The sequence below is a fragment of the Zosterops lateralis genome (assembly GCF_965231275.1).
Source record: "Zosterops lateralis genome assembly, chromosome: 13".
NCBI lineage: Eukaryota > Metazoa > Chordata > Aves > Passeriformes > Zosteropidae > Zosterops > Zosterops lateralis.
In genome coordinates, this window is record NC_139773.1 from 18288334 (window position 1) to 18313241 (window position 24908).

A 24908-nucleotide genomic window follows, 5' to 3' on the forward strand; every position below is an offset into this window, starting at 1 on the left:
TGCCAGCCGTACTTTACTTTTTTTATCTCCTAAGTGTCTTAATTTTTATTAAACATATTTCTTAAAAATTTACTAAAAAGTGAACCTCGTTTTTCACATAAAATATGGCCACAAATGACGGCTGTGTGTGGAGAAGGGTTTATGGAGAAGAATCCTGGCTAGGCATTGCGCCTCCTTCTCCTGGTTCTGTGCTTGTGGGAGTTGGGTGGGGGGCAATAAACTCCAGTGCAAAACTGGGATGTACTCCTGAAACTATGTGTTCAGACAACAGTTTGCTTTAAAATTAAGAGTCACAGAATGGTTTAGCTATTCTGTTTAGCTGATCTTAGAAGAGCCCTCTAAGATCATCAAGTCCCACTGTTCCCCCAGCACTGCCAAGGCCACCACAAGCCACATCCTCAGGTGTCACATCCAGACAGCTTTTAAATCCCTCCAGGGATGAGGATTCCACCACTGCCCTGGGCAGCCTGTTCCAATGCTGAGCAAGACTTTCACAAGAGAAGTTTTCCCTGATATCCAATCTAAGCCTCCCTTGGTTCAACTTGAGGCTGTTCCCTCTCCTCCTGTCCCTGTTCCCGGGGAGCAGAGCCCGACCTGGGGTTGTCCCCTCCTGTCAGGGAGTTGTGCAGAGGCAGAAATTCCCCCTGAGCCTCCTTTTCTCCAGGCTGAGCCCCTTCCCCAGCTCCCTCAGCCACTCCAGACCCTTCCCCAGCTCCATTCCCTTCCCTGGACCTGCTCCAGCACCTCAATGTCCTTCTCAGCATAAGGGACCCAAAAATCAAATCATAATTTTCTAATTCCACTGTGGTGAATCTGACAATTAGATTGTTTGGGCTGGTAAATCCTCAGCCAGGGATGTTGTTACTACTTCTCCTGTGGAGCTGCACCATATCAATGCCACACAATCCCCAGCTCTCTGCTCCCTCCCTCTGCCTCAGTGCTCTGAGGGATTTTTCCAGAAGTCAATGAGTTTTAAACCTCCCTCTGGCATTGCAAAGTAAACACATTCTGTGGCAAAGACCAGCAGAGGTGCTTGTCTGGCATCTGGCCTGTTAGCCATAGGAGATGCCTCAAAATGCAGCTCCATGTGCCTTGTTTAAAAGTGTTTATTAATGTGATTTACCCCCCGCCAGTGCCATGAGGGTGATCCATGTCCATGGCTGGGGCTTCAGTCCAGGAGCTTGTGAGGGGGATAATCACCTGCCCTCACTCTGAGAATCACCTGTGGTAGCAGACAAAGGTATTGGCTTCAGAGATAAAACCAAATCTATACAATACTACTTAATCTTCTTAGGGGCTGTGGGTATTAAACTGGATTGGGAATTCCTCCACTAACATGTCCTTCACACCTGACCCGCTCTTGTTTTAGGGCTCTGCCAGCAGAGGAGACATCCTGAAAATGGGATCATTTTCACCTGCCTCTCTCTGCAACAGCATCTCCCATCTGGCTGTGAAGTTCCAAAGAAGCTTCCAACCCCTGGAACTCCCCTTCCTCCTGGACAGACCTCTGGAAGGTAGGCTGGGGAGGTTTGTTTGACTGCATTGACTCTCGTGTTACTGAGACAGGAGGTGAGAAAAGGAGTTTATCAGGAGTTGACTCACAAGACTAGAGAAACAATTCCTCTGGTCAGGAAAGGCTGGAGAGCTCTTAGAACTGATCCTAGCTTTGGGTGCCTTTCTGCCTGCAAAGTCTTTTAAGCAGTTTTGGAGAGGAGAAGTAAAACCAGTGTTTAAATAGGAGTGTGTGCATAACTGTTCTCTCTGTGCCATCTTTTTGACTCTCCTGTCTTTTTTAGGGGGTTATTTTCTCAAAACATGCAATTTGTCATAGCTCTTATGCAGTTCTGCCACATGTATGTTTATTTTCTCTTTATGTATGAAAAGCAAAGCTTGTATCATCTATTTCTCTAGGTACTCCCATGACCCTCTCTTACTGTTGCCTTAGTGATCCTCCCAACTATTTAAATTAACATTCCCTGTTTTGCAAGAAATTTAGGCTGATAACTTCCCTGGGTGTTATGCAAGAGGGTAAATGTGTGATAACTTGCATTAAGAACTCATCTGAGAATGGTTTAGAAAACTATGATTCACCATCTAAAGAATAATTCGCAGCTAAAGAATAATGTAACATGCCCACTCTGGGGAAAAAAATAATCCATGAAGAGTGTCAATGTAAGGTAAAATATTCAAGCAGTGCTGAAGGGTAAATTCTGTCCAGCCCCAAATCTCTGTCCCTGTGCTGTCACAGCTGCAGCCACTGTCACTTTGGCATTTACAATTTATCTCCCTTTCTAAATGCTGTTCACATAATTATGCAAGATATGCTAATTGCCCCTAATAAAAGGTGTGATTACAATTCCACTTTGCCAGCTCTGATTTCTACAGAAAGCCCTGAAAAGATGTAGTCATAGAAACAAATGGCTGCTCAGCACCCCCAGTTTTACTAGAACCTCCTCTTCCTCTACTCTGCTCAAACTGAAGGAAAAACCTCACCCTTGCTTGGGTGGTTTCCTGGGGAGTGAAAGGGTGGAAAGCCACAGAGCAGCATCAGTGGGAACTCTCAAGCAGTTTTCATTCTCCTGCTGAGGTTATTTTGGTGAATAACTGCTTTAGGAGGGAGGTTTGAACATCTTGTTCTTGTCTTCAGAGCATCATTTTTAGCAATTTGAAGTTGTTGACAGAAGCTGTATCCACTCCTCCTGCACAACACTGACCCAATAGTATTCCAGAATAACAACTGGACTCCAGTAAATACAGTCCTTAACAGCTCCTGGATATGGGAATTTGGTGGAATCAGAATTCAGCTTGGATTGGACTGCCTCAGCCAACTCCTCTCTATTAAGCCAAACCTTTGATGAATATTCAGCATCACCTACAATCGCATTAAAAAAAATAGACTGAAACCTGGATCTAGATCTCTCTTTACTCATTTAAGTCCATTTCTTTTTATTGAAAAATAGACAAGCAGTCAGTGAAATGCTGCTGCCCAAATGGTGGAAAGTTGCAGTACTTTGTTTTTCACACTGGATTTTCTTTTGCAGGATTCCCCATTTTGTGCCGTGCAGTTCCATGCCTGATGTTCCACATCAACAAACTGCTGACAGAGTGAAGTCTTCAGAGGCTTCTGGACACAGCTCTGAGTTTTGAACCTTTAGGAAATGCATTTACCACGGAGGAGGCGGCTACGGAGGAACCGAATCCTTTTCTTGCTTGCCATAGTGTTGGTCCTCTCTTTCTACCAGCTCCAGTTCAGCCCCTCTGGCCTTCCAGCATCACACAGAGCCCCCCAACCCACAGACCCTGTCAGAGTGACCTCCAGGGACCCCCCCAGCAATAAGACTGCTGTCAGAGGCAATGCCACAGCACCCAAAATAAGGCACTGTATCTATGTGGATCCTGAGCCAGCCGTGCCCGTCACCACGTCAGTGGGTACAACACCACAGCAAGAAAATGCCAGTGAAAGCTCCCCAGGTGAAAAACCACCCCATGAGTCCAAAGGAGAATATCCCCAGGATCTTTTCAGTGTGGAAGAACGCAGGCAAGGGTGGGTTGTGCTTCACATCTTTGGCATGATGTATGTGTTTGTGGCCTTGGCCATCGTGTGTGATGAGTATTTTGTCCCTGCTTTGGGAGTGATCACTGAGAAGCTGCAGATCTCTGAAGATGTGGCTGGAGCCACCTTCATGGCAGCAGGTGGATCAGCACCAGAACTCTTCACGTCCCTCATAGGTGTCTTCATCTCACACAGCAACGTCGGCATCGGGACCATTGTGGGCTCAGCAGTGTTTAATATCCTCTTTGTCATTGGCACCTGTGCCCTCTTCTCAAGGCAGATACTCCACCTGACATGGTGGCCCTTATTTAGAGACATCTCGTTCTACATTGTTGACTTACTGATGCTCATCCTGTTTTTCCTAGACAGTGTCATTGATTGGTGGGAAAGCCTCCTTTTACTGACTGCCTATGCCACATACGTGTTCACCATGAAACAGAACGTGTTCCTAGAGCAATGGGTGAAGCAGGAGCTGAAAAAGAAGCTAAATGCTGTGCAGGCAGCATCAGCAGAACACATGCAGAAGGTTGGTGTCCTTAGTGTTCAGAGGGCAAGTTGGAAATAACTTTCTATTGTAAACCACATACTAAAACTGCATCTCCTTTACAAAGCACATATTTGAACCTCAGAATAGAGGTACTGGTCAATAATTATGGTTTTAGAATGAGGGAAATGCAAAGTAGAAAGATTCTAAGAAATTAGAGAATATCACTATAAGGGAGTTCTACCTGTGCAATTACTAAATGTCTCTTAGCTGCTTTCAAGGACGTGTGTGGGGTTTTGCTTACTTGGCTGTTGTAAAGAAGTTTCAGAAAGAACACTTACAGGAACACATTCTTAGTCTGGGAATAAGTTTAGGCAATTCTAATAAACAGGGAGGAAAAGGCTTCTGTCCCAGCCTAAGCCTAAGTAGTGCTAATCACTGTTAAAAAAAAACCCCAAAAACCCTTTGCACGTTCACTCTGCTGGCAAATGAGTGAGGATACAGATGTTTGGAGATGAAGTCTGGGTCTGTCTGTAGCTATAGGAATCAGTTGTGAGTCTGCCCCCAGGTGCCTGCATCCTCACTGGGAGGCTGTGGGTAGAATCCTGTTTTTCTCAGAAGCCAATGGTTTTAAGGAGGTTTTTGTTGTCAAGCTATGCCACTTCCCCACAGGCAGCAGCCTGAAGGATCATTAGATCCTGAAGCAGCAGAGGTGATTGGTCATTTCTGTTCATTGCTTGCAGACAAGCACCAGGGCAGTTGTAGATGATGGAACAATGAAGCCACCAGATGTGAGGAAGCTGCAGGTAGGACTAAGCAAATTTACAGGGCTCTGAAGTCATGGTATATTGAATCTCTCCCCATGTCAGGTCATAAATAAAGGTGTCATCTCCTGTGTCAAGAAACCTGCACCAAAGCCTGTGTCATATCTGGCACAATGGCCACAGTTTGCTTAAGAGGACACTTGGCTGAGTCCTGTCCTTTAAGGCATTTTTATAAAATTTAAGAAGCTGAGGCTTCATAGGTGGATTTAACTAGAAGAGTTAAAACAGGCATACAGAAATTCAAATTGTGATTCTTCTTACCTGGTCTCATGGCCAAATTTCCTCCTGGGCACTCACAGCAGAGGTTGGAGGCATCTTCCCCCATAGCAAATACTGAACAGCTGATTCCTCTGCTGCTGTTGAATTGCTGCCTCATGGCCTGGAAAGGCCCTTTCTGTTTGTAGAGGACCAAGAAGCTGGAACTGACTGGCTTTGTGCCTTCCCACAGCCTGGGCCAGCCCTGCAGAGGGGCAGCAGCTCGGCCTCCCTGCACAACTCCCAGATGCGCGGCACCATCGTCCAGCTCACCATCCGCACCCTGGACCCCTTGGCAGAAGGTGAGTGGGTGCTCCACACCAGAGCCCTCAGTGGTTTCACTGGGAATACAATCAGTATTTTGGGGTCAGCAACTCACCTGAGTATCACAGATGGTGTCAGGTGAGAGGAACTCTGTGACAGTGGGATGTGCCCCTTCTGATCGCTGGCAAGGAAAAACACCTCCTGTTTTGGTCCTGCCAGATCTACTTTACCTGTGACAGGCTGGTTACTGCTGTGGTGGCAGCTGCTGGAGTTCCCTGGAAGTGGTGACATTCCCCATCTCTGCTGTCTCTCTGACTGCACGAGTTACCAGCTTCCTCTGTGCCATAGCACATCATATCTTTTTCTTAGCTCAGACCTCATCCCAGCCCTGAAACAGCAGCACAAAAAGAGGTTAAAATCCTTGAAGATTCATCTTTTTGACAGTGGTTAAAATCCCAGCTGAGATTCTAATAATGATGGTGAGGCCAATTCTGTGTGATTCAGGCTGACACTTGTAAAAACCCACCTGCACCATGGTATCATCATTGCCATGGCAAAGTGTGCTCACAGCCCTGTGCAGGCAGTGGGGGCTCCCCAGGGCCAGGGAAGGACCAGCTCAGGTCAAAAACCTCTTTTAAACTGCCCAGGGTGCAGAGAAGTCTCATCTCCGGACAGACTAGGGTCTTTGTACACAGCCTTTTTAACATGTTGCTTTATATTAACTTTGATCCAATCACAGTGTGGAGGTTTATTTTCGAAAAAAATAGTGAGGCATATTAAAAAAAAAAGGCATTTTTAAGATTTTCTTTCCTAGCTCAGCACATGCCCCACCCTGCCACTGCCCTACTTGTTCTAAAGAGATTATCTGCTGCTCATTCAAAGAGAGACTGAAGCTAAGCAGATCAACACCTCTCGTGTCCCTCACAGAGGTTACAAGGAGGACTCTCCAGATCAGAATCCCAGCTGCACAAAGTGATCGAGGGAACCAAGGAGGTTGGAGGAGGACAGCAAGGCAGATCAGTGTCTGCTCTGACAGGTGCCAGTGAAGGCACCCAGTGTGTTATGAGCAGTAGCCTAATAAGAACCAGACTCCTCAGGGTTTGCTCCTTGCCCCCTGTGCCCCCAAAAGGTTGTATCAAGAGCATCAGAATAGACCCAAAACCTTCCAAGAGGATGGGCTATTGCCTTGAGCAACAGAAAGTGCCAGAATTGAGAGGCTCCTGACACTCAAAGACCTCCCAGCACCTTCTCATCCTTCCCTCTAAGTGTCTCTGTGCAGTACCTGTCCACCCCAGGCCACCACAAGCTTGCTTTTTGGTCCAGGTTGGTGCCCTGGTGAAACTCTGGGGCTCCTCAGCAGGAGAGTTGTGGAGGGCTGAGGTTGGCAGCCCCAGCCAGTTCAGCCCAGGACAGGCTGCTGGGAGCTTTCTATGCAGTGGCAGGTCACTGTCCTTGCTAAAGAGGCTGCTGTTCCCAGGCCTCGTGAGTATGGAATAAACAGGACCGGGAGACCAGTTTGGATCTTCTCTTAAAGAGAACTCATTACACAGAAACACAGAATCATTTAGGTTGTAAAAAACCCTTTAAGATCATCGAGTCCGACTGTTCCCCCAGCACTGCCAAGGCTACAAGGTCTCCCTAAGTGCCCTTTCTATACATCCTTTAAATCCCTCCGGGGATGGTCACTCCCTGTGCCAGGACTTGAGTTTCTGCACCCTTGGAGTGCAGAAATTTTTCCTGGTATCCAACCTGAGCCTCTGCCGGCAGGGTGCGAGCTGTGTGTGTGCGGCAGCCACTAGATGGGAGTGTGACCGTGTGTATCTGGGGCTGATACCGCAGGGACCGTGCCGGCTTGGGCTGCAGCAGCAGGTTTTTATTTCACAGACCCTTTACTTTACTAATGCCACCGAGTTAATGGCAAAACCTCTGCCCCAGGTACGTGCCTGTTCCACTCAACACTGTGAGAACAGAGACAGTACCTTAAAAATTTAACAATAAAATTATTGATGTTGGAACAGCTTGGCAAAAATCAAGGGGCCCATGTGCCAAATCCTATGTGCCTTGTAGGAGTTGCTCTTTAATCTGAAAAATTCCTGTCTGGAGAAAAGGGAGGCTGGAGAAAAGGAATTTATAAACTGAGAAACCTAAGTGCCATGAGGAGCTTGGCCAAAGAGATGGAATGACATCCCAAGGAAGGATCTGGAAAAGGATTTGAACCTGCCAAGGCATATGAGGGCTTACGTTCTGATATGTTAATAGTTCCTAGTCCTGTGTTAACAGCCCTGCAGCCCCGTGGGACCCTGGGGACAGCTGTGCCTGCTTCCCATGGATCACCAACACCATCCCTCCCTTTGCTGTGTGTGCAGCACTGTCTGTACCAGGCACATTTCTGTAATTAGGCTGCCACATAAAAGATGATCCCAAAGCAATTTATCTTTCCTCAAGGGCCCTTTTTCCTTCTTGCCAAGGCCTGTAGCACTTACAGGCTGTGGAAATGAACACTAGACAGAAGGAAAGGGTTGCCAACAGTTGCTCAGCAGTTCCTCACTGAACCTGCTGCAATCAGGGTTCTGTAGGGTTTCCTTCTTTCAGCTGCCCTCGGTTTTTATTTGGGCAGCACAGGAGTGGTTTCAGGGCAGCAAGGTCCAAAACATAGAAAAGCTGCCAGCACTGAGCCTCCAAATTTCAGGGGCAGAGGTCTTGGAAATACAGAAGAGGTGTGAAACACAAAGCTGCAACACCCGTTGTGTGCAACAAAATTTCTTTTTTGAAGAAGGGATTGAGTTCAGAATGTGGGTTTTTCTTTTTGTATTAGGAAGGTATCATTACTTAAGTCTTTGTCTCAGGGAGACTATGTGTTTACTTTAGAAGTTCTAATATTTACATGGCATCCTGAATTATATTTTTGATAGAACTTTTTACTTTCAATGTGCCTTTTTTAAAAATCATTAATTTCTAGCAAGTTTGTTCTTTTGTCCTTTTCCTCACTTCCTTTGAAAGTGATTAGAAGAAGAGCATGAGATCTTTTCCAGATCATCCCATTAGACCAGAGGGAACTGTTGGGAAATTAAAGGGAGTGAGGATTTTGGAAATGTTCAGGAACCCTCTCATTTCTGAACCTCTAGCCTTACCACCAGACTCTTTAAAGTCTAGTCACACAGGGAACAAGGCAGAAGCCTACATTTCTTTTTGAATGAAGCAAAAGGCTCCAGCAGAGAGGTTGTCAGAGCTGTCTGCCCTCACTATGCCCCAGTTAACAAGGTAATGATTTTGGAAATTAGACCAGAGGAGTGGGCACTGTTGCAGGCTAGAGAAGGCTGAAGACAGCTACAGCTTCTCCTTGCTTCAGTAGCATTCCATCATTTGTTGTAAGAGGATCTTGATACAGAAGGGCAAAAGGAATCACAAGACTTTTTTTATACTTCCACTTTTATACAGTAGAATCTCCAAATCCTTCAGGTTCATGCCAAATTGTAAAGAAAAAAATCCTCCCTGCTTGTTGTGTTGTCAGTTCTGTTAGACTGAATATCAAGAGCCAAAGAGTGAATTAAACGTAAAAGCCAAATTCAAGGTGGAAGCTCAGCTGCCACCTGAAGTCCATTCTGGATGCTGTGAATTCACAGGACAAGAATTATCCTGGAGAGCATCTCAGGACCACTGCACACAGACTTGTCCTGTGTGATGTGTTCTCTGCCCTGGGGACAGAGTTGCCAGCAGTGAATGCCCCAGGGGACAGAGAGGGACAGTGCCCAGCACAGCTGATCCAGCACAGCCCACACCGAGCCCATGGACATCCTTCCTGCAGATCTGGCCAGCTTAGAGCCAGCTCTGCCTCCAGGCTCAGTCCCTCCTGCAGGAATTGTGTGTCAGAGGAATTAACACCCCTTTAAACAAGGCTGATCTCATGAGAACTGGACAGTGGCCTGGGCCTAATCTGTTTATCCTGACAGAGATGCTCCCGGGCTCCACTGGGCACTCCCAGCCCAGGCCTGGCTGAGGGCAGTGAGCCAGGAGCTGGAATTTCCATAATCTCAGGCTGAGCCTGACCGCCCTGACCCTGCTGACAGGAGCTTCTGCAGCAGCCTCAGGGAAAAGCCAAAGAGAAGGATGCACTGCCCAGTGCTTGGAGGAGACTGGGAGGAAAGGGTCACCCCTGCACTGAGGGATGTGCTTGTGCATGGGCACAGGGGGAAGGAAGCCAACACTTCACATCCCCTCCAGTGAACTGAAATATTGACAGGAGCATGGAAGAGTCAGGCTTTGAGTTCCAGACAGCTTTTTCAGAGAAGAAATTATCATTTATATTAGAATTCTTACCTGTAAGGGTGGTGAGGCCCTGGCACAGGGTGCCCAGAGAAGCTGTGGCTGCCCTTGGATCCCTGGCAGTGTCCAAGGCCAGGTTGGACAGGGCTTGGAGCAGCCTGGGATAGAGGAAGGTGTCCCTGCCCATGGCAGGGGGTAGAACTGTATGGCCCTTAACGTCCCTTCCAACCCAAACCATTCTGGTGCTCCATGATCATTTCATCTCAGTCCAGCCATTCCAGTGCTCAGTGGAAATCCCAGCTGGTGAAAGATGTTTCTGTCAGACAGCAGCAGTAATCTCACCAGAGCAGGCCTTGTCTCCTGAGATCCTGTCTGAGCTGGGCCCAGTTATTGGACATACAGCAGAATTTACTGATTTTCACAAGGTTCAGCTCAGAACAAGAGTTCTGCCCACTTGGCAGGATCTGGTATTTCCATTATCTCAATGTCACTGTGATTAATAAAGTGGCAGTACCCTGCCCTCGAGGCATATGACAACAGCACCTTCTGGGTGCATAGTCAACAACACAATAGATTAAATCAGTGTGATAAAACTTTCTGAGGAAATTGATTTACAGCCCTGCACAGAAGCCAAACACATCATTGGCCAATTCCTTGTAGCTACTGCCCATGTGCAAGCCCAGTGACCCTCAGTCATTGGGTGTGGAGCTCAACAGAGGACAGAGATTGGGGCAAAATGGGGTTTTCTTTGAGCCCATTCTCGTTCACTTTCACTGAGAGTCAGCAGTAAGGTATTTGAGCAAATAACATCTATAGAGACACAGAGTTTCACTGTAAACCAGTAAAAAAGCAGCTCAGCTGAGTAAAGAAGAGCTTGGTTTACAGCTGAAGAAGCCCTCAGCAGTCCTGGAAATAGAGCACCAGACCTGTGCTGGTGAAGATCATCTCTCAGACAGCCTGGACCATGCTGAACCTGGATACCAGGAATTTAGATCAGCTCCAGCAGGAGACACTTGTGTATACTTGGAAAAATCAATCATTTTCCAGGAAACTGGAACATAAAAGATGTTTATTTTCCATTCCCATCAGGTCCCCCAGCTGTAAGCAGCACCCTAAAGCCTCTTCAACAGCCACATGGCAGGACGAAGGTGTCAGTTTTAGTTTGCTCATAATCTAGCCTGGAAAAAAATCAATAGTCCATTGGGAACAAGATGATATTGCACCAAAACTCCCCGTCTGCATTTTTCTGTTCTTTCTGCATTTTCTGCCTATGAAGTACAGATATCCACTGTATTACTGACCTGGAGAGGATTTCTCATTCCTTTAGATTCTCCTTAAATAGTTCCATGTCAAATTGCTGGTGTAATTGCTGTAGCACTAAGCAGTTAAATACAGCAGCCAAAACCTGGGGTCAGGGCCAGAACCACCCCTGGGGCAGTGCTGGCTGCAGCACCTGCAGGAGGAAGGGGGCAAGAGCATTTGTGTGTTGGGAGAGGCAGGTCCAGGGGGGTTTGCAGTGACAGCCCCTGATGATCGTGTCCTTCTCACCCACAGCAAAATTTAAAGACAGAGTTGACATCCTGAGCAACATGGCCAAAGCTGAGACCCTGGAAGGACAAGGCTCCCAGCCAGGTGAGTGCAGGAAGAGCCAGCACTGTTTGCCTTGTTTTGCACTGCAAGCTCTCACCCTCCCAGCACGCAAAGCCCAAGGGCTGGCAAAGAAACCCTGGGGTCTAACACAGATTTTGTGCTGTTGCTGGGCACAGGTGGCTGCTGTAACAATGCAGCAGAAATCAATCGATTCATGCTGGCCGGAGCAGCCATCCCCAGAGGAGCTGTTAGTGAGACAGGGCAGGGAGAGCTACAAGGATGGACTGGAAATGGCCATGGAAAGTGCAGGAGGGAAATCAGGGCATTACAGACAGCACTTGGGTGCTGCTGGTCTTTGGTAGACCCTGCAAGTGAGGTTTGTTTGTTAAAACAAAGTACCTTCACACACTTGCAGAAGGGCACAGAAGGTTCCTCCAGAGGAAATAATCTACACTGTGTCTATAAAGGACCTGTGCACCCTTCCTTTAATAGAATCACAGAATCATATAATGCTTTGGAATGGAAGGAACCTTAGAGACCATCCCACTCCACCTCCTGCCATGGGCAGGGACAGCTTCCACTACCCCAGGGTGCTCCAAGCCCTGTCCAGCCTGGCCTTGGACACTTCCAGGGATGGAACAGCCACAGCTTCTCTGGGCAACCTGTGCAGAATTTCTAATCTAACATTTAACCTAGATCTGCCCTCTGTCAGTTTAATTTTTTTTCTGGGTTTTCTCTGTTGCTCCTGACACAAAGGCTGCCTCAGAGCCAGAGCTGACCTGTGCTACAACACAGATTTGTGCTGCCAGCAAGGCTGGAGATTTTGAACACCAAGAGACTTTTGTGTGGAAGGTCCCAGCTCCACATGACACAGGCACCTGAGCACCTCCCAATGCTGGGCCTCAGAGGTGAATGAGCCCAAACTTGAGAAAAATACTGTTTAAAACCCAAGTAAATTCTTGGCGCCTGCTATAAACACCACACTGACCTCACCCCCTCATCCCTGCTCCATGTTATCCATATTTCTGTTCTGTTCCCACAGAGATTTCCATGTTTCTCTTGGCTCTATGCAGGTTAAGCAGGAACAGCAGGACATTGCAGTTATTTCCTTGTATGTGTCAGCACTTTCCTACTTGCTTTTGAATACCCACCAAATGATCAGGGATTAAAATCTGGCAGCACATCCTGGTCATTTCTCAGAAGCCTTGAAGAGTATCAGGTCCCTGGAGAATGCCATGCTCGACAGAGGGAGGGGGGAGTTGGGGGAAACCCAAGAAGCAAAGGTTTACATTCTCTCTGGGTTTTAAGGATGGTTTTAATACAATTTTCAGAATCCAGAAAGAAATCATGAAGTGCTCATCAGCTGTAGATGAGGTAATTAGCATTTCCCTGCTACACATGTGCCCCTTAGAGCAGTTCTGCATGGAAGGGCAGAGGAGCACTAAGGTCTCATTCTACTGCAGTTGGGCCAAATTCTGCCCAGGTTTACCAAACACAATCCCAGCAGTCAGGGAGGACACACAACAAACCTAAGCAATGTGAGGGTATTTAACCTGAAATGCCAGCAGTGTGGTAGGGAGCTCAGAGCTCCTGCTGGCCACAGGAAAGGTGATGTCTTGATATGGTGGCCACCCATCCATGATGACTGAAACCAGAATTCTTATTGCTTTTGCAGAAGAGGAAAAGGAAGCACCAGGCAGTGTCCAGGTAACTCCTGCCAGTGACTCTGAGCCCAGCAAAGACACACAGAAGGCAGATGTGGCACAGGATGGACAGGTACCAAAATCAGGAGCACAGGCACTATGTGCCATCCAGGCTGACCTTCACATGTACTTTCCTTCTTCCCTCTCCAGAGCTGCTGGGACAGGACCCAATCCATGTCACTGGCATCTATAAATAGCTCTGTGTGTAGTGATTTAGGATTCTGGCTGAAAAACTTTGGCTTACAAACACAAATTGGGTCCAAATTATGACACCAAGTGACACTGGATAGTACTGTCCCCTCAAATGACACTTCTGACTGAGGTCAGAGGGTACTCCAGGGTAAGGGGAGATAAAAGCACCTGCCTGTCCTGTGCTCACCAGCAGACTGTTCTCTTTTGCTCCCCAAATCCCTTTCAAGTGATGTTATTTGGCAGTTCCAGTGAAAAAAGCTTTTTCAAGGACATAAAATATTTAATTTTTGTCTAGAAGGTGTTTCTAGTTAATGAATGCCCATTAGTTAACAATACACAGGTGTTGGGTGGGATGTGCCTGGGTCATGTCTCACCAGAGTTGTGGCTGCCCTCAGCAGGTGACAAATGTGAGCTCTGCTCAGGTGAGGCCACAGTGAAAAACTGCAGCTCCTTGTTAGTGTGAAATTATATTGGCTTCTTGATTTTTTATCCTGAGGTACAGCCCCCGTCAAGCAGCGACACCTCAGACGACAGCAGCTCTGAGAGCCAGGAGGACAGTGATGGTGACAGCTCAGAGGGTGATGAAAACGATGAGCCCTTATCTCTGGAATGGCCAGAATCAAGGACAAAACAAGCAATTTACCTTTTCCTCTTTCCCATTGTCTTTCCTCTCTGGAGCACTCTGCCTGACGTCAGGAACCCAGTAAGAATCTATCTTCCTTCTGCTACTGGAGTCGTTAACTGAGTTATAGATTTCCTCTGGGCAAGAGTCCCTGGGTCCATTTTTCCATGTCTGGAGTCCTTGCATAGTTGAAGGGCTGTTACTGCTGCAGGGAGTGGGACAGGAGCCCCAGCTGCAGTGTAATGTCATTCCAGAGACTTAATTTAATAAACCACAAATTGTAGCAACTACAGGTCACCTAATCAAGCTGAAAAACAGCAAACAGAGACCAGGGTCCAAGTTAAAGCAATCAATTGCAGTGAAGTGTTGCAGGTGAACAGTTTTCAATGGTGACTATTTACTTCCCTGAAACTTCTCTTTTTTCTTTTCAAACTTGATTTCAACAGGAGTCAAAAAAGTTCTTTGTCATCACATTTTTTGGATCCATCCTCTGGATTGCTGTGTTCTCTTATCTCATGGTGTGGTGGGCTCACCAGGTGAGAGGTTTTGTTCTTTCTGCAAATCCCCATTTCAAAACAAGTATATGGAGAGAGGGGACAGTGTTACTGTGGCATTTTATCTGATGAATCACAGCTGCAGTCATCCATCACAACAGCAGAAACTTTGTTTTGTTAGAATCCAAAAGGGGATTTTTGATTTCCTTTTTTTTTTTTTTTTCTTATTTGACAAAGATTCATTCGTTTCTGAGAGATTCCAAGGGAGTTTGTGCATCAGTTAAAGGAAAAGCACCATCAAGATTTATCTTAATTCTGACTTTCCACTGATGAATGTTTCTATGCAGAACATAATTATCCATTACCTAATTAAAATTCTAGGAAAATATAAGTTCTGATTCTGGAAGCTGTTAAATGATCTTCACTCCCCCTTCTTAATGTTCACCTGGTATTCTGGGAAATAATCCTTCCAGCGTGTAGGATCAGCCCCTCAGTCTGTATTGAGTGATATATTGCACATGCACAGTAGAGATGATGATGCCATAAATCCAAGGACTGTCATCTCCAAAGGCCCTTAGATATTGCACAGCTGAGGTTAAATTTGCAAAGGTAGACAACATCCAGAAGAGGACTGAGGACAGGAAAATTGTGCTGTAGCTGACTTGACCTTGGCTCAGTGCTGGCATCACTTTAGTCAGATTTCCTACACTACAGAACAAATCCAGGATAAACAGACACAGTAAAATGGAACTCTTAAATCCTATAAAGCAGGAAAATGCTGCCACGTTTATGGGACTTGGAATATTTTAACTCAAATATGGCACAAACCCTAACACTGCACAGAGCAATTATACTCCATGCTCCATTGCTAACAGCCCTACCCAAACTTGTGTTGATTAGGTTGGTGAAACAATTGGGATATCAGAGGAAATCATGGGGTTAACCATCCTGGCAGCAGGCACATCCATCCCTGACCTCATCACCAGTGTCATCGTGGCCCGGAAGGGCTTAGGGGACATGGCTGTGTCCAGTTCTGTGGGCAGCAACATCTTTGACATCACTGTTGGGTGAGTACCAGGGGCATTTCTTCTGAAGCACAAAGTTACCTGGTTTGAAACAAACATGCCTCAGGTAATTTCATTTTAGCTGTAAGTTAAGTGAAGGGCAGCTGAGCAAGCAGTTCTTTTTGAAGAAACCCAACCCAAACTCAGTCAGGAAAGAAAAACTATTATAACTCACTATTTTCACCCAATTCTGAATCAACACAAAATTACCAATTTTTCAAAACAAAAGTGCAAGAGACCTTTGGCTAGTGTCCAAGCTATACGGGCAGGAACCTTATCTGGTCACTCGGAGATGTTCAGCTCCTGGGGAAGATCAGTATCAGAGCCTGGATCTCCCATCCTAAATCATCAAGACATTTCTTTATTATAGCACATCAAGGCACTTAATTCTTTGGTCTTATTTTCTAACCATTTTACTCTTGGATTGCATTATGACAGTGCAAGCATTATCCAAATGCTGTTTTGACAGGAACAACATCCAGTTTTATATTGAATACGATCATGCATTTTTTTCCCTGCAACAATTTGGAAAAATTGCTTAGTTATGATGCAGAAAATGAACTGCTTTAAAACATTTATTTCAATTACTTTTCCTTCCTTTGCAGCCTACCAGTTCCCTGGTTCCTTTTTTCTATCTTCAATGGCCTCAGCCCTGTGGCAGTCAGCAGCAATGGTTTGTTTTGTGCAATTGTTCTCCTTTTCCTCATGCTCCTGTTTGTGATTCTCTCCATTGCTGTCTGTAGATGGAAAATGAACAAACTACTGGGGCTCACCATGTTTGCTCTTTACTTTGTGTTTCTGATCATCAGTGTGATGTTAGAGGACAAGATAATTTCCTGCCCAGTATCTGTATGACATGTGGACACTTCAAGATGTGTGGGGATCCAGCAACATCAAAAGGGGGCTGAGGTAGCAGTTGTTCTACTGAAAAAAAAAAGCAACCAGAGTTGTAACATACTTACTGAAAATAAGGTATCTTTAACACGCTAAAAAATAAATCAATCTTAAGTGATGTGTCAGCCTCTACTATTTTTCTTTAGGATCAGAACAGATACTGAAATGATCAGTATTAAATAATACACATTTAGGCACTTGTGGAAAGGCTGATACAATTTAGATGCATCAAATTTTCACTATGACTGATCTCCTTAAGTCAAAGGAGGTGATTTTTACCACAGAATATTTACTCATTTTAGGAAATTTTCAGGAACATGCTCCAAATTAGTGAACTGCTCAAACTCCCTAAAATCAATGAATTTTACCTCAGTGGGAAATAGATGTGGCTGGGCCTTTATGGAACTGCTCTGCTTAAAATCCCTGTGTGGACATGGCTGCAGCTCAGCAGAGAACTCCCTCAAACTGCACTGAGCTCCTTTCAGATCTGTACCTGGTCTTGCAATGCAGTGCCTGAAATTCATGTGAAGTGCCACCAGTACAAGTGTGATGTCACCTGCAACAAGACTAAAAGGCTCAGGGGTTAGAACAGCACATTACCTCTAATCAAAACTAAAGGCAGGAATCAAATACAAGGAGTTGAACTGCTGAAGGTTTGTTTTCATCCTGACACTAATCTCTGACAGTTATAGATTATTTAACCAGCACTAATTCTTTTTGTTAGCTGTCTTCAACATAGACAAGATGAAAAAATGCCACTGACATCACCAAACCTGAGAGGTTTATTGTTAACACCTCATGGGAGCACACAATGTGGTTAAGAGTTGCAGACATTTCTGTCACTCTAATCAGTTTAATAAAATGTTAATGAAAAAAACCCAAAAGATTTTAAGCTTTTTATTGACTCACTGTAAAACTTCTTTTTTTTTTTTTTTTTTGTATGAGACAGAAAAAAACCTTAACATTGTGAACATTGACTTTGCATATTTTAAAGGAACTACAAACCAAAGCAAACATCCAACATACTGGTTTTTGGTAAATAAAATTTAAACATTACATATTTACAAATCTACAACCATTCATTTAAAAAGTGCTGCTTGCAGACTAACAAAGTACCATTTTTAAATCCCAGTGAGATAATATCCAGAAATACCCCTCTTTATTATTATTATTTGCATCTCCCATTTGTTACACTAAGACTTTACATGCAGGAATTTTCTCTTTCTTGGGATACAAATCATTTATTTTGCCAGTGGAAGTCAAATTCATCAAGTTGTAACTGTACCAACAGCAAACCTTCTCAAATGGGACACAGCAGTGTCAGAGAAACAGCACAATTTCTATTCACATTTCAATATTTCATCTCCAATAATTATTCCAGTGGAACCATAAGTAAAGCAAAATATATATTGCACTGCAAATGTAAAACCTTTGTTTAAGGTATTGGACATAAGCATTATTTAGTACACAAAAGGAGAAAATTCAGTTCATACAAAATTTTAAATTGAAAATATGTCTCAAATATTTTATTTATTCATCTTTGTGGTACTGGAAAATATAGTCAAATTGCTTTTCTAATAAAGGACAGTGAGATTTGAAAATTGTTTCAACACTGAACTGTATGATGCTTAAAAATTATCAACCTCAGGATACGTTTGGAACATTATGACTTGAATGAGGAAAATTTCCCACTTATAGTGTGTTGCTATTCCAACTCTATTTTTATATATTTCTATAGTGGACTGACTTGCAACAGACTTTATAAAACAATTCATTAAGTATAATGATTTCACTTGATGAGCTACTAGGTGATAGAGTAATTTAAAAGCACACCCAAATTAACATTGGCAACGCTTCAGGAGAGCCACGCCGGGGATGCAGGACAGAGGGATCGTGTGAAGGCTGCAGGGACAACCCTGCAGTGCAATCTACACTCCTGATAGTGCTGGGGGATGTTGGAAACAAGTCAGACTGGTTGGGTTTACAAGTCTGGAGGCAGTTGGAAGTCCTTACAAGGAGGCTGGACGAGGATGGAGGAAGGGCCAGGTGTGACAGTGCTGCCCCCACACCTGTGCCATGTCCTGGGGACGGGGACCGGGCTCGGCTCTTCGGCCACCCCGGAATGGGAGTGGGAAGCTGGGTCATAGCTCAGCCCCTCTAACACCCCACGGCAGCTCTGGAAAAAGCACTTGCTCTCTCTCCTTTCATGGCTTGAAGGTCCTATAGAACAGTGGCTGCCCCAGTGGCAAATGGGAAACAGAACTGCAGGGAGCTGGGAACATGACCTTCCCCACGGCACACCCAGCTATGAGCTTAAGTACAGCAACTACTGGAGGCAAGATTTCCATGGTAATGCAGCATTCCTACTGTACAGAGCAGAGCAGCCATGCACACTGAGGGGTACTTACAGGGAATGTGTTCAAAAAATAGCCTGGTTATTTCACAATAGTTCAGAGGAATGAAGAGGGTATCTCTACCATGTACCTGGGTGAAAAAAAGGAGCTCCATTTCATGCACAAGGATACTGTACAAGCGTGGCAGTACAAAAGAGCATCACGAATTGTTAAAATAAATTAAATGTGAAAGATGTTGTAAGGGTAGCATTGCTAGGTCCACCTCAGGTGGGGGGATACTTTCCAAAAGGTCAGCTACATAATTAGCAGCATGTTAGAGGAGAGGCATTACCCGATGGGAGCTATATCCAAGACTACATCTTGCAATTATCATCAGCACATATCTGCAGCTCTACATGTTTTAAATCCTTTCTTCTCAGGCCAGCTTCTTCTTACAACTTTACAGACGTCTGGGAGGAGGTTACAGAGCTTCATAGCAGCATTACTTTTCATTTAAGCCTCTATGGCTCGCTCTATTTCACTTAATAAAGTAAATGTGAGCTTAAAAGTTTATCACCTTTTTGCCTAACTAAATATTGCTGATTTATTATACTTGCAAACTAAAGATGTTTTTAAAAACACCTACTGGTAGGCAGACTGCAATATAAAATCTAATGTAACAGTTGAATATTTGGAAGTATTATAACAGCAATAACTAAAAGAAATTAGAGGTGGAAAATCATTAAGATTACTTAAAATAAAGCTATTAGTTAAAGCATGATTTAAATTTGTTTAGGGTGTTTATATTATACAGTTCAATGTCTGTTTTCCCACCTCCATGCAAGACTTCTGATATTTTCCCTGTAGCCTACCTTCTGGTGAGGAGTTGCTATGTGACTGAGAGCACAGAACATTTTTTAAATGCCTAGAACAAGAAAACATGAGGCAAAAGCCATGACTCCACCACAAGGACTGATATAGCAGATTTCTTCAGGGAAAAAAAAAAAAGTTGTTTTGCCTGTGAAATAGAGACCGAACATTGCAAGTATGTTTAACAAAGCACAATATGCCCCAATAAATTCCCTATAATTCCCTGTAGGAAGTTTGTTGGATGTACTTGAGTTAGAAGCTTTGGATGGGCATTATGTGGTGTTGTACTGAGTGTTTCAAACACAACCACCGAGACTTGGAGCTCTGAGTGTTCATGGAGAACTCACTGCAGGCTGATTCCATAACAAAATCCATAGGACTCTTCAATGTGCTTTCCCTTTCCTAGGGAGTGGGGGAAGGAAGGGAACACGAGAGGAAGAGGAGATTTCTACACAAGTGTTTCGCAGAGACATCAGTGTATTCTTTAGAGTTTTGCAAAATTTACCATACCTTCCTTCTGATTGCTGTGGTAACACGTTTTCCAAGTGTGCATGAGAGAAATCCTGGATCTCCAGTACTGACTAGGTGAAGGTTAACATTTTCTATTCTGCTTTAAAAACAAATCACTCTTCAAAAAGTAACTGGACAAGTTACTATAAATAGCAGTGTACTGCAAAAAAAATAAGCACTGTATTGCTTCTGCAGCAAGTCCATTTAAAATTCACTCCAGTAATTTAAAAAAATTAAAAAAATATCAACTTACTATAAACAATTTAAAATATGTATAATACAACTTTGTATGCTCTTCATAACATCATGAATATTCTATGTAAACAATAGATTCTGAAGAATTTCCTTCGCTCACATTAGTTTCAGTGCATTGTTTCTGTCCACCTGTTACTCAATTTTTTTTTAAGGGAGCTGTAATATGTTGTCCCAAGTCAGAGAAGTGATTTTGTTTAGAATCTGCCTCTCCACACACCGATTTGCAGAAAGGACAAGGGACAGGGAAATAATATTTGGCCCATTTTGCTCTCTGTCCATCTCCGCAACCGCAGCCAGGCCGAATTTCCCGAGGCCTCCTGCCACAGTCCATCGCACACACGTTCCTCAACACTGAAGACTGAGATGTTCCTTGTGACTGAAGTGGTTATTTTACACAGGGATACGTCAGAGATATCACCTCTTTAGCCAGGTAGATTTAAAGATATGGTTCTCCAAAAATCTTTCTGCATTCCATCACCCCAGTGCTCGGTGGTCTATCGCAGTTATGAGTGCTCTTCACTTGATTAGCGGTGAGACGATCGTAGGCCATTTTGTACTCTCTGTCAAAGGCATCTGCAGGAAAGGGAAAAACAACTGTAGATACCAAGCTCAAAAACACCATCCAAATGCCACGACAGCTGCATTTATCAGCACAAAATATCTGTAAAGTCCTTTATATTTGGCACTTACCGCAGAGTGGCACACATCTAATCTACAGATTATTTTTTGCTGGAAGCTGAACAACTAAAGTTTGCATAAATTCATCATCTGTGCTCATTTGAATAGTTGGCAGAACTCACCTATATCAATGTTATCTCTTCCCAGGGCAACAAGTGAAAGAAACAGTATTTCTCTGTAAAGGCTCCTGAAATGGTAAAAAAAAACAATTTATAGACTGCACTGACACAGCACAAAACAATCCCTATTAAAAATAGATTGAAGCATTTAAAGTCAACTCGTGAAAAAGAGGCATTTTGATCATAATTCCTGGTTTTGTCTCCAAAATATTGTCGTTTCTGAGCTCTGGAGAATGCCTGGATTCCCCACATAGGGGCATCACCCATGGTAGGTCCCCTGGAAGTTGCACCAAGTGCATGCAGAGAGAAACATGCACTTAAACACTCAAATTCCACAAAATTTTACCAGGCAAGGAATTTGCTTTTCTGCATTTTCACATTAGCTTGAAAAAGCAGGCAGACTAGCAAATAAACACCTTGTCAACGCTCCAGCTGTTGACAAGCCTGTTGTGTATCTCAGTATAAATCAGTAAATCCAGGCAAGAAATGAAAATTCACAGGAATTAATGCTCACCAATTCCACTGATAATAGAAAAATCCCCTGCCTAAGTATGAGACATAACCTCTCTTACCTCCTTTTCTGTCCCTCTACCTAAGACTTAAAAACAAACCCCAAATCCACTCATACACCCCAGAAACAAATGTAGGGTTTTTATTTTAAAATGCCTACTAATTTATAAATAACATTCAGTAACAGAATTTTCACATGTATACACAATCCCTAGTTCCCATTGTGCAGAGGTAAGAAAAAGAGGTGGCTGTAAAGGAGACGGGGAGAGGAAAAAGTAAAAAGGAAAAAAATGGAGAAACTAAATGTGTGAAAGTTACCATAAAAAGATTTTACCAGAGTGATAAATTTGAGAACACTGCTGGAAAACAATGCTTTTTTTTCTTCAAAAAAACACACTAGGAAAATATAATTCACATCAATAAGCTGATTATTGCCCAACTCTGCTCCAACTAGGCACATTGGTGGTTTTACCTCTGTCTTTTAATGTGTGGCCACTTGTTGAGTCTCTCCAGTATCTGACTCATTGGTCCATACACATCATTCATCTTAATGCTTTTCACCATACTCCTCAAGAGCTCCTGGTTAAAGGAGTCATCATCCTTCTGCAGTAACTGGACCATTGGGTACTTCTGGGCTGAAAAACATTAGAAAGGCTGTAAGAATAAATAGGCTCTTTGTGTAGCAAGTATGGAGTTGTTAAAAAAACAGAATCTGTGAAAATATTGACATCTATGTAGTGAACAAAACATCAAGTCAAGAAATTATTGATGTAGAACACAAAAAGCACAGAAGAAAACGCAACAGATGCAACGGGCCATGAGCTTTTTTCAGGTATGTGATGCAACACCAGCAACAAAACTCTGAGTAAGCAAATTCTAAAAATAATAACATGAGCTAAGTGGATGAACAGCATCAATGAAACATATTCCCTCTCATTCCTCCCACCCCAGTGAAGAAAAAGCCACTGGCAACACCAGTCAATGATTTGAAACAGAAATGCTGGAAAACTAAAACTTGTTCAAGCAGTTTACTGCTAAGCACAGAACCAATCTCCCTCCCAAAACAAGTCACCCAAACTGAGAATAGCAACACCAAACTTAACACTCACTCTCAAACAAAAGAGTGCGATTTTGACCTGCAAGACAAAAAGCAGTATGATCAACAATTGGTACTGTAGCTCGTGTGAACCATCCACAAAGACAGCTTCTCAACACACATGTGTCACTTGCTCAAACTGAGAATTGTTTTTAAAAAATACCACCGAAATCCACAAGAAAGAAAACTTACTCTGAGCATTCCACAGAATATACAGAGGCTGCCTCGGATCCTGATGCAATTTCATGTTGTCCCATAGCATCTGAATAAGAACGTATTTACTGTCCTCTGACATACAGTTCCGTGGAATCTGAAGAGGAGAATGCACAAAGGCATTTTATCACAAAGTCATGACAAAGGAGTTCTGTATTTAACATGTATCTTCACATCTCTAGGTCTCATGGTAAAACAGCTTTGCTATTACAACTACATACAGAAAGCTAAATCTGAACGAGATCAGTGGCATGGCCAATGAGTGTTTTTACCTATTTTCTACAGTCCTAAAATCTAAACTTCCTCCTTCTACTGCTCAGCTACTCAAATAGCAACAAAACTGACTAGCAACTTTATCCTCCTTGAAACTGAGGATCACAAATTGCAGTGGGATGAGTAAGAGCTAAACACTGGCCCCCCAGAAGGACTGCTGAGCACATGTTCCAGAGTTTTAAATATCCTCCCTCAGCTGACACATTCTTCACCAAGTCAGGACTGGGCTCAGCAGAGTGCATGACACATTTCTAAGAGTTACTCAATCATGTAATGATTTCCTATATGGGAAAATAACCATTCCTCATATGTCAGTGTTTCCTATCACATCCCATACCTTGGAGTTCTTATTGCAGTGCTCAGAAGAAAGTATTAATCCTGGTAAGTTGCTGGGCAAATCCAAGCGCCTGAAATACCACACCAAATTCCAGAACACGATGGGATGATGATCTACAAAGTCTGCCACTGTTATTGCATGATCTCCTTCATTTTCAAGTAAGCTTTCAAGCTCTTTCCATACCACGAGAGGACTGAGGTAAGGAACCGTTATAGGATCAGGACTAGACAAACGCCATTCCAGGCCCAAGGAATCCTGCAGTAACAGAGAAAAAAATGCCATTAATTGTAACTAATCTAATGACTGTAACTGTCTTTACAAGGTCTTATAAATGCTTTTGTTCCTACTGACACACACCAACATCTAAAAGCTACAACTAGCATTAATTTAAATGATATAACCTAGCATTTACTGTCATTTAGGAAGGTTAATGCTGTTACACATCTCTAATCTATGGCAAACGTGAAAAAATGACTTTTAAGGTAGAAAAACTACACACTGTTGGTCCTTGCAAAGTAGCAGGCAGGCTACCAGTAGGAATGATATGGCTGATCTTCTGGTTTTCCTTCTCATCTTCTTCCAAAGGACCAAAAGTACTGATGCTCCTTGCTACAGGATGACTTGTACATTCTGACCCAGAGGCATTTTGTCTTCTTCCTGAGGGGATCTGGATACTTCTGGCATGAACACTGTCATGCTGCTTAGATTTGCTAGAGGAGAGGGAAAAAAAAAGAAGAAAAAATAATCTCAGTTTTTTTCTTTTATTCTGAGTGCTCCAACATGTACACAGACAGAAATAAACTGGAAATAATGGACCTGACAGTTTGAATTCTGCCTTGTCAGTCACCACACTCATTCATGTTACACTGCACGATTTATTCCCCCTTGCACTGATGATGAACACAAAAGTCCTCAGAAGAGTTCATAAAACTTGCAGAATTACAAATACCAACATGAATTTTTATATTAGGGATTAAATGATGCATATAAGGCAGAGAAGGGATGATGTGGCCAACTGAGAGATAACGGAGAGGCAGCACAGAGATTCTCTCTTAAATCAATCTTTCCTCTTCAAAGAATAGAATATAAATTTATTTCAGTTGATTAAAATACATGCATATGAAGAGAGAAGCTGAGGAATCTCTTAGGCAGGAAATGCATGTTTACCTATTTGAATTGATATCCTCTTGGACAGACATCAGGGATGTAGTGAGGCCAACAGTGGCTGTGGTGTTACAGGACTTCCCACTCTGATTGGAGAAAAGGGATGGCAACTGCATATTTTCTGTAGAAGGGCGGACTTCAGAAAATACCTGCAGGGAAAGCAAAAGCTTAACATTATCCAAAAAAAAACCAAAACAAAAAACACCCAAAAAACTAAATGCCAAACAAAAAGCACTTCCCAACATTAGCATTTAAAACTGAGGAAAATTCCAATATTGTCATTACCGTCCAGGCCGGCGGAGATCTCGGATTTCTATGCTTAGAAAAGGCAGAAATAAATTGCCACAG

The 24908-nt window shown here is 43.6% G+C and overlaps 2 protein-coding genes across 2 annotated transcripts in view; one reads left to right on the forward strand and one right to left on the reverse strand.

The window, feature by feature from the left end:
• Positions 1-3158: 3158 nt before the first annotated feature.
• On the forward strand, positions 3159-16163 carry SLC24A1 (solute carrier family 24 member 1; the record flags this gene model as incomplete). Its single annotated transcript, XM_083871204.1, has 9 exons — positions 3159-4079; positions 4781-4843; positions 5310-5418; positions 11198-11275; positions 12909-13009; positions 13631-13831; positions 14197-14286; positions 15145-15311; positions 15914-16163. The coding sequence occupies 9 exons, from the start codon at positions 3159-3161 to the stop codon at positions 16161-16163; spliced, it is 1980 nt and encodes a 659-aa protein (XP_083727330.1).
• Positions 16164-17085: 922 nt separating this feature from the next.
• Positions 17086-24908, reverse strand: part of DENND4A (DENN domain containing 4A) — a 46483-nt gene continuing 38660 nt past the window's right edge. The window contains exons 24-30 of the mRNA XM_083870663.1: positions 24564-24798; positions 23896-24106; positions 23397-23651; positions 22766-22883; positions 21950-22112; positions 20971-21035; positions 17086-20743 (exon numbers count right to left, since the gene is read on the reverse strand). Of these exons, the coding sequence (XP_083726789.1) occupies positions 20607-20743; positions 20971-21035; positions 21950-22112; positions 22766-22883; positions 23397-23651; positions 23896-24106; positions 24564-24798 (1184 nt within the window). The 3' untranslated portion in view covers positions 17086-20606. The remainder of the gene's footprint in view (positions 20744-20970; positions 21036-21949; positions 22113-22765; positions 22884-23396; positions 23652-23895; positions 24107-24563; positions 24799-24908) is intronic.